At 42.6% G+C, this 13,091-nt stretch overlaps 2 protein-coding genes across 2 annotated transcripts in view; one reads left to right on the top strand and one right to left on the bottom strand.

Moving 5' to 3' along the window:
* Nucleotides 1-9,154, bottom strand: part of SREK1IP1 (SREK1 interacting protein 1) — a 120,133-nt gene extending 110,979 nt beyond the window's left edge. Inside the window, exons 1-3 of the mRNA XM_069222737.1 lie at nt 9,018-9,154; nt 3,015-3,062; nt 634-780 (exon numbers count right to left, since the gene is read on the bottom strand). Of these exons, the coding sequence (XP_069078838.1) occupies nt 634-780; nt 3,015-3,062; nt 9,018-9,030 (208 nt within the window). The 5' untranslated portion in view covers nt 9,031-9,154. The remainder of the gene's footprint in view (nt 1-633; nt 781-3,014; nt 3,063-9,017) is intronic.
* A 239-nt stretch (nt 9,155-9,393) lies between these two features.
* Nucleotides 9,394-13,091, top strand: part of CWC27 (CWC27 spliceosome associated cyclophilin) — a 998,568-nt gene continuing 994,870 nt past the window's right edge. The window contains exon 1 of the mRNA XM_069222723.1: nt 9,394-9,575. Coding sequence (XP_069078824.1) covers nt 9,534-9,575 — 42 coding nt within the window. The 5' untranslated portion in view covers nt 9,394-9,533. The remainder of the gene's footprint in view (nt 9,576-13,091) is intronic.

Here is a 13,091-nt window from a genome sequence, read left to right on the forward strand (position 1 = left end):
GAACAATGTGCACAGGTTTTGTACTTTCAAAGTGAAGGATTCCATTTGGTAAAGTCGTCTGTCTCATTGCCCCATTCTGTATGCTCTGGTGGGCGGAAGAAAAATATGTCTCACAATTTAACAAACCAATGGATGAAGAAGTCCTCCGATGTGTGTATATATCTTAGATATGAGTTTGGGATAAACAATAGCCTGGTGAAACAGCAAAAGCTCTAACAAAGGCCAGAAATAAGAAAAAAAAGAACCCCGAACCTATCCCCCCACAAACATTGTAATGGCGGGTTACGTTTCATGCAATCTACAAGTAGTAATTATACAAGACGTGAGCAGGTCTCAACAGTAGGGAACATGAAAACGAATAATTGTGAAAGAATATTGCAAGTTACTATAGAAGGTGGCAATAGGACACATTTTCAAAATCATGGCGCCCTTTTAAATCTTGTTAGTTGATAAGCGAAGTGCAATGCATCCCAGATATTGTGTGAAAACGAGGAAGTCTTTTCCATTATTTATCTAAAGACTTCTCCATGAAACACAGATTTTCATATACCGGACTAGTTCCAAAAATCTAGAACTTGTGTAATATAGTTCCACACATTTCTACAAAACAAAAAAATAATGTTTTAAACTTACTCTTTTTATCTGCGGTAACTTGCACTCTTCCCACCTCCTCCAGCTCCTCTTCACTCTCTTCACTACTGGTACTACTAACATCTAAAACAATGTCTCGTTTTGGGTCAACCCGAAGGAAATTCCTACATTCAAATGTCAAATGACCGGCTGAAATAAAAAGTGAATAGTCCATTACCAAAAAAAATATGTAAAATAAGCACAAGTTTCAGTATCACATTCACTATCCACGTAGTTCATGAGAAAACGTATACCAAGGGAAGGCATTTTAAGGGGGGAAACGGAGCATTAAACAGACTAGATGTGAAATTACTGAGCAACTTCTTTTAAAAGTTGAAACAAAAGCAAGAATTGAGAATGCCACTTGGCTTGACGTTTGAATAGTACTTGCACAGAGACACACAACATCTACGCACATACTGGCATAAATGACACACTTGTGAATATGCAGACTTGGGAATCAGCCACAACACCAACCAGACTTCCAGACAAGAAGAACATCAGTTGTGGCCTTACCCGTGCACAATGTTCGAGAGGGATGGGGTGGGGCCGATCTTGTTGGGTGTGTGCAAGGCACTTATGCTGTTCTAATGTGATTTCAAAGAGCACGATGTGAAAGGACGGTGGGGAGGAGGGAACAAGTGGGGAAATTAGCAATGCAATGTTTTCCCCTAAAACAGAGTAGTAATGGCTCGCCATCCTCAAGCGTACGGCTGGCAACGCCAAAGGAAGCAGGCAAGAAGAGAGGGAAGGTGCGGCACACGATGTGAGGGATTGGGGAGTGAGTTAGGAATGTTATATTTTTTAAAAAATATGGCTCAGCAAATCAGGAGACCGCACAAAGGGCGACTTGGTATTCATAAATTCAGCTATTCAACATTACCCCAACAGGGTGCAATATTAGTTGTATAAAATATCCCGCCATGGGCAGGAATGGTCGTCCCAGGAAGATTATGCTCTGGAAAGCCTCTGGAGAGCCACAAACTAACATGTTTGTATTCAAACATTTATCATGACCCTTTTTGACTGCAGCAACCATTTGAGATTTACTTCTGCTAAAGGCTGAATTAACTTCCTTTCCAGGGTGGTATTCGAATGGGGATGGAGGAAACGGGGTTTCGTTCTCCGTGAGGAAAACAACTTTCCAATGCAGAAAAGCAAAAGACAAAGGGAAAATGCAATTACGAATAGAAAGCACTTTTTGCAATTATATTTTTACACTGTGGACGAACATCCTTGTCCATACAGCCTATTTACTGACAAATAATATTATGATTTACTGGAGTAATAGGTAATGAACTAAATTGTGAAAACTGAAAATGTCTTTATTGAGCCATGACACTTGCCTAACTTACTCTCTTAAGTAATAAAATGGAAGTTCTACAGACCAGCCCCACCCGTTCCATCTTTTATGTGATACATATGAAATGATTTAGCATGTATGGCGAAAGAGTCATAACATTAAGTATGAGGAGCTATAGATGGTAAGAAGAGGTTTGGTTGGGCACAGACATGGAAACTTCAGGAGAAGGTTCACAGTGAGATCTGAGTTAATGCTGGTTCTTTGCATATTTCACACCAGAACCTTTCAGTTTTTTTCAACCTAAAGTCACCACCACATTGCGTTTTCACAATCTGATTTTGTACGCTTCGCGTCATTACCGATCCTCGGAAGAACTCAAATGTGAAGCAAAGAGCAACAGCTAAAACACGGATCTGCGGTGGCCATGAGATGAACGCAAGGAAATTGTTATATGCAACGGAACAAAGGGCCAGATGTAGCAAAGGTTTTTACCCATTCTGTGTCTATGGGAAAAAGTGTTCGTACATATGGCCCAAAGTCTTTAAAATTGAGAAAAAACTTAAGAAAAATTGTGATGTGAAAGACGGCAAGTCACAGGATACACTGTGAGTCTCATTTGGAACAAACAGAATACTAAATATGATGGGAAGGACTGAAAGAACGCAATTCACTAGGGTCTTACAGGCAACTAAGGCCTTCTCGTATAACAAGGACTTCCCTTGTCTGAGCGCCCACCACGAGTTCAGAATGTCACAGTTCCGTGTGGAGAGGTGCACAGGGAAGGCCACAAGGGTCAGGGTCTCTCTGAATGCATACAGTTGTGATCCGTCATTTGATCCAGGTGTCCTACATGCTTTTCTGTATCCAGAGTGTCAGGATGGGGGCAAGGTGAAAGATACTGGATGAGATGTACTGTTCTGCTTCTCTTGTGGCATCAGCATTTTCAGAGATGCGCGGTTGTGTAGTCCATGGTGTGTTGCTTAATGTAAGAAAATATCCCCCAACAAACACACTACCTAGAACAAATGTACAATGGCCTACACATCGACCTTGCTCAAAAATATATTTGGACTTTACTTACGGTATCCACATTTCTTACAGCCTGCCCTAATGTTATCCTTGTTGCCACCTGCAAGCAAAGCACAAAGTAAAGCTTGTTAACATCTGTGCAAACACAAAATCAAAACCAATTGTTTTAATATTATTCACTTCTGCTGCAGTATTAAGACAGTTGCTAAGTGTCGATGCCTACTGGGGACAGCAATAATAGCTGCTAGTTGCCTTCTTTTTCTCCACAAATTGAGTCGAATGTGCATAAAGAGAGATGATAGCTCACTAGGAAAAGACTGCATGCATTGTAAACTAGCATATTTGCATGGCATTCCCTGATTGAGCACTCCTCTTTTCCCGTTGTAGGTCTTTATTTGGAGTCCAAAGCTGTATTATGTACTGGTGCCTGTAACCAAGAAATGGGATGGGGCGGGGGGTGGAAGATACCTGATATAGTATTTACAAAGGAGGTCTATAACTCGATGTTTACTTTTTCTGGTCTTTTCACTTTTAGGTTTGGCTCGACAAAAAAAGTTGTCTGCAAAGTCTTTTGTTAGCAATACTTTAAAAAAACATAAGGGGGTCTTTGACTTCGCCTCACACACTCTCAGTTTCTGCTATTCACTGTTTGGATATAGTCTTTCGCATACCATTGAAGAGCACCTTACAACTAAAAGGTACATTCAGTGATTACACATTCAGTTCTTTTTGTCATACATGCACTCTATACAAAGCAATATTTTTTGCTTTTTGTTATTCACTGCATCGCATTTTTTATTGTCATTGTTATCTCCGTGTCAGGGTTTGTTTGCTAGAACGACCTTAACATTATTGGTTATTTCTTTCCTAGAATGAACAACCATCTTTGGGCAGTCAAAATAAAAACAATGTGGCAGCTAAAAAAAAAATCTGCTCCTGGGAGCTTCTCTTCATCGGGTCGAGTATTTTTTTTTTTTAAACTATAAGATTCCATTGGCTTTTAGTCGCTACCAATGAAGCAGTATTTTCTATTTTTTTCCTTCCATTAATTCAGGCTCTTGGCAGCTTCTCATCACTGCTGGTGGGGATATGTATTTGTAGGTCGAAGCCTACCAGATGCTAAAAACATCCTAAGGACATACAGAATTGTCTCTGGGAATGCATTCCACCCACTGCTTAGCATTGGCTTTGTGGTTCGTAACTTACATTTGCTGAGTTCGTCCCTTCCATGGAGCATAGCTCGTTTACAAGGATCTGTTATATTCTCCCACCAGTGCCGCTTTCTGTCAATAGGCCTTTAAATCTTGTTCTTACCTTCTCACATTTGCTATGGATTCAGAGACAGACAACAAATGTCAGGCTCTGTCTTCTGAGGAAGCTTGGTGTTTACTTTTATTTCTCTGACTTCAAAGTGAGAGGATGTATGTGACAATCATGCTGGGTACTGCGGTGTTCAGGAGGAAGGCTGTACAATGTTATTTTTTTTTCTAACATACAACAAAATCTAAATGTCTGTAAATGAACAGTGCAGATATTTCAGAATATCCAAATTAGGAACGCACAAATAGAGCATTTTGTTTTAATTTCTGAAGTGTGGTGGAAACAAATATTTTAATATGATCAAAACAAATCAATACCCTATGAGATGATATTTCCACACAATTTAGTTTGTGAGCTGTCTGGGTACATCATTAAAACCGCAGGTCTGTGAAAATGTAATATCCATTACAATTGAAAATATGTTTTCTGTAATGGAAGTGAGATACTACACCATGCATATTCCGCTTTATGGCACTCCACTCTCCACCAATGCACTCTATTCTACACCACTCCACTTCAGTGCACTCTATGCCTTCCTACTCTACAACACTCTACTCTATGCCAATGCAGTTTACTCTATCCTGCACCATGGTACTCTATGCCAATGCACTTTATGTCAGTGTACTCTACAGTGTAAAACATCACTCTATGCCAATGCACTATATGCCAATCCCCTTCAGGCCACTCTAATCTGCTCTGCACCACTGCACTCTATGCCATTTCATTCTGGCATGAAACATTTAAGTCTACGCCACTGCACTCTACACTACTGCACTCTACTCCACTATGTGCCACTTCATTCTATGGCACTCTTCTTTATGCAAAAGCGTTCTACGATGCACCACTCTATTCTACACCATAACACTCTATGCCACTCTAAACACTGCGTACTGTGCTACATTACTCAAACTCAATGCACTCTACATCACGGCACACTAGGACAATCTACTCTACAACTCTCCACTCTGCAACAGTGCACGCTATGTCACTGAACTCTACAGTTTACTGCATTCTCTGCCACTCTACTCTGCAGCGCTCCACTTTATGCCACTGCACTCTACACCACTGCACGCTAGGCCAATCCACTCCAAGCCACTCTAATCTACTCTGCACCACTGCAACATTTAGATGACTTATCACATTTGTTATGTAATTTGCATACAAAATCATTTCATGGCTCAGCTTGTGCTTTTGTTCTCAGAAGCCACCCTGCGCCCCTTGCTCAGTACTCCCCCAGTAATCTACTCGCTTGTCTACCTCTGAAGCAAGGATGGGGTATGCTCTTGAGTAACCGATACAGAACAGGCACTGAGCAACAGGTCCAAGCTAGGCAATATCAGCTGGTTGGAGTGCCATTCAAGTGAGAGAAGTAGTGTACAAGTGAACTATGTAGAATATGGGTTGTCCTACAAAGGACAATGCTGTCCTGGATATAAGGTGTGCAATGTGAACAAGCTGTACATAGCAGGAGTTTGAACTTTGCATTCCTGGTGTGATCTGTACAAATGGCATGAGTTTTGCCAGTTGTGAACTGTGTAAAAATCGGAGCTGTGTGAGGATAAACTGGGTTGGAAAATATAACATGCTACAGGAGCTGTGCAAGGCAGGCACTGTGCAGGATATATGTCATATAGCCCAAACAGATTTTGACCGGCTGGTTACCTTCATGCTTAGCTCAGCATTTGTCAGTAAAAGTTGTCAGGACAAGTTGGGTGGGCTGTGAAATTAATTTCCTTTTTCAATAATGCATGACTGGCCTGAGTGTGTCTGCACCAGCCTGCCACAATGAAAAGAACTGTGGTAACAATCCATGGCAGTTATAAAGCTTTCTTCATAGAGAGACTTATTTGCATGTCTTTCACATGCTCAGAAACACCACACAAAACAAAGTCATGGAGGATACACAATTTATCTCAGGAAGCCATTATCAACTGATATGTTTAGAGGACAAGACTAAGGTTTGTTAAGTGAGTAAGCAAAGTAAACTTTTGCTATGAATGAGGAGTCGCCAGTGGCACACTCAGTGAGGCAGCTGAGATGTGTTAAATAAGCCAGTGATTCTCAATAATTTGAATTCTGTGGACCCCTACCAAAATGACTACTGTAAGCTGGGGACCCCACCTCACCAATTTCTACAACTTGAACCTGAAACAGTTCACAAAAAAACAGAAACTGGTATCATAAAATAAGTACACAAATTCAGAACTGTTTTACTTAGCCCACAAGCACAAATTGAAATCTTTCTTTTAATGAGTAGGTTGCAGGTTTTCAAAATGTACTTTTATTTCAAAAAGATTAAGTGATATTCTAATCTGTAGCAAAATACTTTGGGGGTTATTACAACTTTGGAGGCGTTACTCCGTCCCAAAAGTGACGGTAAAGTGACGGATATACCACCAGCCGTATTACGAGTTCCATAGGATATAATGGACTCATAATACGGCTGGTGGTATATCCGTCACTTTACCGTCACTTTTGGGACGGATTAACACCTCCTCCAAAGTTGTAATAACCCCCATTTGTCTTTTTTTTTATTTAATGTTTGCTCTCTTTTAGTGGTGCATACTTGTGCTTTCATGAGGTCACCAATTGGCCCTCCTAAATGTCATTTATTGTACTTCCGCTATTCCCATGAATCAAGCTAATGATACCAACTTTTTTTCCATCTTCAAGTGTCAAATGTCTTAACGTTTACGGAGCATTTACATTTTCCATGTTGTTTTTATGTATACATACTATTTTAATCAGCTAATATCCATTTGTATGAGAAGTTGCAGACCCCCAGGAGTCCACAGACCACAGGTTCTGAACCACTGGACTAAGCCATGTTACAATTCCACACCAAAATGTAGAATCTATCCTGTTTTACTCTCTTTACTGCTCAAGTCCTTCTCCTCTAGGGCCACCGCAGCCGATAGCAGACCTGCATTCTGCCGCTCCAGGACAACCAACCACATTGTCCTCCACCGAGGACACCCAGCGTGATAGCAGACCTGCATTCTGCCGCTCCAGGACAACCAACCACATTGTCTTCCACCGAGGACACCCAGCGTTTGTGACACGGGTTGCAACATTTATAAGGTCCTGGCGGAGGAGCAGAACATCCATCTGAGCCTCACCCACCCTGCTCTCCAGTGCCCATTTTGAGTCTTGTATGGCCATGTGAATGGTGGCCTGGTCAGACTGGGTATGTCCTTTGGTGGGGAGTGTGAGGGGAAGAAGGGGGGCGGCGTCACCGATACAGGAGACCTGAACAAGTCCCACCCCCAACCAGACAGCGATGTGGTAAATCTATCCATCCTGGTCTGGGTCTGCCTGGGTTGTGAGGCTCTGCGGTGGATGAAGATTTTTTTTTTTAAGTTTCATTAATATTTGTCACATGGTGGCAAAGCTATTAGCAGAACAAAAAATCAATTTCCTCGATTTCATGGAAACTTGATCCTAAATAGAACTACACAGTGGCAATCACCACTGTATTGTATTTTATATATATATATATATATATATATATATATATATATATATATATATACACACATACACACACACACATACGTGTATAATTAGAGTGGTGACTAATGAGAAGATTATTAAGGCTAGTCTCATTAAGTTTAGTGTGTACATGCCAAACAACATGCCATCTATTCAAACCCTGTAGAAGCTCCACTGAGGGTGTGGTGAGAAACTAAGAACCTAAAAGGTGGCATTGCAGACTTCTGAGACTGTCTCTGTTCTCATCCCCTTACTCTCTCCCTGCAAGTACATAGTAGCAGAAGAACTCTGAGAAATCTTGTGCCTGTAGGAGGGCATTGGGAGTTGCTCATCTGTGTCTCTGGAATCCTCAGGCACAAGGTTGGTCCTGACACTATCTCAAAGAAGGCACCAACAGCAATCTTCCATTTCCTACAGAAGAGATACAACAGGCAGGGTAGACTAGTATGATCTTTCATCACTCACAGAACCTGTAAAGTTAATGGCTGAGTGACATGTAGATCAGCGAGATCTCTGGAGCAGGTGCTTAACTTACCGAGAGGAATGTATGGGGGCATGAATTAGTGAACATGCTTACCCTACACCATTGCCGGTTATGGGATGCAAGTCAGCATTTGTGATGGTTCTGTAGTTTGTGTTGATTCTTTAGTTTTCCGCGAACTGAGAAGTCGCCATTACGTAGTAAGTCATTGCTACTTGGAGCACCCCAACCGCAAACTAATTGTGTTCTAGACAGACACACGGGTACGGGGCTGTGACCAAGGACAAGGTTTCGAATGCCTACGCATCAGACGCAATGTAATCCATGCCTTGGTGCTGCAACTGTAAAACTGTTGAGTGTCGCCGCAGACTCAAAGAACGGATCCCTTCAAGTTACCCCCTTTTTTTTTTTTTTCAAATCCTTTAGGTTCGTGGATCCAACTGAACTGGGCCAGGTATAACTTCTACAAGACTTCGTCGTTAAATGAAAGCACAGCACTGGGAAGGAGGCATATGACAGCTATCAGTGCAGCAGTAGATTTTATATCACAATAGCTGCAGAACACAGCTTCCTATGGGGCAGGAAGGGTTTTCTGGACTATTGAAAGAAAGATGATATAAACCAACTCCGTAGCTTTCATCCCGGCGCATCCCTTTCAACCCAAATGTCCTCACAGCCATACGGCCACGCACCGTAGAACATATTACAATCCTCCAAACCTTCCCACCCCAATGCATCTTAAGAAACGTAGTAATGTCTTACCTGGTACAGCCATTACAAGTCTCTCCTATTCTACTGCAGGATTTGTACAACTCGTTGCTCGCTCCACAACTTCAAAACTTCCCCCAAACAAACGCAGAACGCCCTGGCAAAGCCGCTCACGCTTGCTAGTCGGTATTATTTTGGTGATGCACCGGCTCTTACCATTGCAGTTGTAGGGGAGCTGCGTGCCAGCTGCACAGTATAGTTCTGTTGTGGACAGGGTGACCACTCCACTCTCACACTATGTCCGTAGTACGGAATTTTAGCCGACTCTGGAGTGCAGAGTAATGTTCACTATCCTCCGACTCCACCACCCTGCTCTTTTTTTATATCGTGGGATTTCCCCCGGCCTCCTGTCAAATGGTTCAAACTGCTCTCCAACAGGGAAGCGGGTAGAGTGAGTGAAGCGTGAATGTTTTAACGGGGCCGCGGGAACACGCAGCTACCATAACCCCAGCTGTAGCCTCCAAAGGCGCGTTGAAAGCTGGACTGGTGGTGACAGTTTAACTGCGGAACATGAGCAACATTTATATCCAGGAGCCTCCGACCAACGGGAAGGTAAAGAAGGGGGATGTAAATATTGGTGCACCAGCGAACTGCATGAAGCTGAGAGCCGGGGGACTTTACTGAGCATGCGTCAGGCCAGGGAGATGTGTTTTAGGGGTACACGTCGAAGACCAAAGCACATTTTTCATTTGTACACCCGCCAGGGGGGAGGGAGGGATATGGAGAGGCTGTGTGTTGTGTCTGTCTATATTCGCACAACTTCGTGCATTACAGCTTCGAGGTGGTAGCCACCACGGGTGACGATTTTAGCCAGTGTTTTTAAGACACAGAATAAAAGAGAATGTTTAATTGCTAAAATTTGTTGACCTATTAGGAGTAACGTAAAATTTCCTGTAATTAATGTCAATTTTTCTGAAAACGGCATAGGAAATGTGTTGTTAAACTTAACGTGGAACCACGTAGGGACCTATACCTTGGTGATGGAGGCTTGCAGTGTGTGGCTCCTGCTCAGGGTACCCGACCTATCATGTACACAACTGTTCTCATCCACAAATTATACCGTTAAAGAGCTAAAAAGGTTGACCAGCCATTCATATTCATTTTTGGGTTTCCAAAAGAGAGGAAATTGGCAGTATCCTCAATTGGGTTCAGGTTAAAAGACAATGAACACGTCGCTATGCCACTAAACGTTAGTGCTGACCTGGCATGATGGCTATAGCCACCCATGTCAAAAGGAGTACCGCTTTTTGGTTTTTCACTATTACTGACCAGACTCCAGACCTTATTTGATTTCCTATGTAGATTATAGAGGTGCATTTGTCTCTAAACTTGTGACATGGGTATCTCAGAACGGTGCTCTGTCATATTTTGTCTTTAAACACAATAAAATGGGGAGCAGGGTATTTTACTTCGATCAGGGCCATCAACCACTTCAAAGGCTTAAGATCCATGGTTGTAGGAAACTGGGGAGAGTTTTGCCAGAGTAGAGACTCCTATATATTATTCAGTGAGTATAATCATCAAATAACTCCGCGATTGGCCGTATGAACCTTTCTTAGTCGACAAGAAGAGACGATATGGAGCTGTCGTTTACATCAGTTACCACAAATAGTGAAGTCTAGTAGGGGCTTCACAAGCATAGACAACAAATAATCTATACGTTGATTTTTCACGACAAGATAAAATACCCCATTGGTAAGAATTACAAATAGGATAGAGAAAATGCAGAAAATGTTTTCCATAAAAGAAAATCTCTAACCTAAATTAATGAAATTTGGCATAAAAGAGCATTTATTCACAGCAAGCAAGGTAAGGTATGGTGTCAGTTTCCGTCACCCAAATAAAAGTATCTGATGAGAGAATAAGAATGCATAGGCATGAAGCATTGGTACCCAAACAGTGGAGATTATCAAAGGCTAGAAGAGTAAGCTTAGCTCAAAGTCAGCAGGCTTCTCTAAGATCTGCCTCCTAAATTTTGCAATAAACTCTCCGAACGTTTCTCCCTCCAGTCTAAGGAACACCGGTTAATGCAATTGAATCAAAACACTAATGACAACAGTTTTCTCATTCCCCACTTCCGGAAACAATCAGTCTTCATCAAGCTCTGGGAGCAGGTCAGCTCCCCACTTTCTCTTGTCTTCACTATTGACTACGCAATCATGTTCTTGGTTTGTTACTTAGAACAGATCTTGTGGTTCAGATGGTTCTTCCCACGAGGCACGATTCCTGTCATCTCCTTTCCTCCCCCAGAACAATAGTTTAAATGAAAAAACAGGCCTCTTAGGCCTAACATGTAAAGTTGATGTTTAAATCGACATCAGCAGCTACGCTATGAAACCAGGGGCGAAGCTTGGTCAGTAAGACTTGGCGGTGTGAGTTTCACGTTTCGCAACAATCACACTGGCATATAATGTTAATATACATTCTACGACAAGCAGGGCACAGGAGAAGGGGCTTAAGGGGCAGCTGAAATGCAGATTGGTAGGAGTACTAAGTGAGAGAAATCACATTCATTTGTAAAATAACCAACATTTTTAAAGTCTTTCCAAACAGAGAGTGTGTGTGTGTTTGGGTGTATGTAAAAAGTTCTGGTGAAATATGACACACACCTCACCATACCTGACTGAAAGAACCTGTACCCAACTATTTATCACAAAATACTTCTATTAGGGTGGTGTTAGAAATGGGGTCCCTACTTGGCAGCCAGTTTACACCCTCTTCAAGAAGGGACCCTCACTCTAGTCAGGGTAAGAGAGGTACACAGCTCTGATAACCCATGGTCACCCCATTGGTAGCTTGGCACTAGCAGTCAGCTTATCTCAGAAGCAATGTGTAAAGTGTTTGTACAAATACTTTCACAGTAACAGTGAAAACACCACAGAAGCACTCAACACCAGGTTAGAAAAATAGCCAATATATAGCTAAGTAAAATAAGACCTGAACGACAAAAATCCAACATACACAAGCAAAGATACAAATTTTCAAAGATTAAACATCATCATAGCGCTTAGAAACACAATAGCTCCAACTGGGGCTATCACTGCTTATTTGACGGAGTCGTTCCCAACAATCCAACGCCACTCACAGGGAGGGAGGCACCGGTCATGGAGTCACACGGACCCCCAGGTACAGTACCTTTGGTTGCAAGGAAAAGAAGCCGGTGCACAGAGTTGGGGATGTAAGTCCCTGGACACACATAGTGCACTTTAATAGAGACTTGCCAGTAAATGAAATGTGTGAATTATGGAAACCCAATTACCAATATCTTTTAGACAGTGAGCATTTGCTCATTAGCACTGGATAGCAGTGGTGAAGTGCCCAGAGTATCAAAACCAGCAAAAATGAATTACAGCACAGGATCCAAAAGCGGGGATCAGAAGCAAAAAAGTACAGGGAAACCACGCCAAGAGCTACCAGGTTTAACACGTGTCCCCTCCAGCTGAAAGTGGGTAGAACTACCCAACACCTTGGGAGTTCTCATCACTAAGGTGGAAAAACCTGGAAAGATCATCAGCATTGGTGTGCTCTGTTCCAGGACAGTGATCCACCGTAAAGTCCATTCCCTGTAGGAACATGGTCCACCTCAACAATTTAGGATTCTCCCCCTTCATCTGCATTAGCCATCTGAGTGGCCTGGGGTCTGTCTGAACCCGGAAGTGAGTCCTAAACAACTAGGGTCTTAGCTTCTTCAGCAACCAGCCTTCTACTGATGAAGGGTACAGGTTGATCTAGGCCCTCTTTGTTCAGCTGTGAGAGCACAGCTCCCAGACAGTGCTCTAAAGCATCTGTCTGCACCACAAACGCTTTGGAAAAGTCAGGAGCCTTGAGCACGGGTGCTGTGCACATGGCCTCCTTCAGGGTCTCAAAAGAAATCTGGCGCACCTCTGTCCAGATCACCTGACTGGGCTGCTTCTTGGAAGCCAGCTCTGTCAAGGGAGCAACAATGGTGCCATACCCCTTGCCAAATCTCCTGTAATATCCAGTGAGTCCTAGGAAGGCCCTCACCTCAGTCTGGGTCTTTGTGTGCCCAAGCCAGAATGGTGTCAATTTTTGTCTGTAGTGGCACCA

The sequence above is a fragment of the Pleurodeles waltl genome, chromosome 1_1 (assembly GCF_031143425.1).
Source record: "Pleurodeles waltl isolate 20211129_DDA chromosome 1_1, aPleWal1.hap1.20221129, whole genome shotgun sequence".
Classification (NCBI taxonomy): Eukaryota; Metazoa; Chordata; class Amphibia; order Caudata; family Salamandridae; genus Pleurodeles; species Pleurodeles waltl.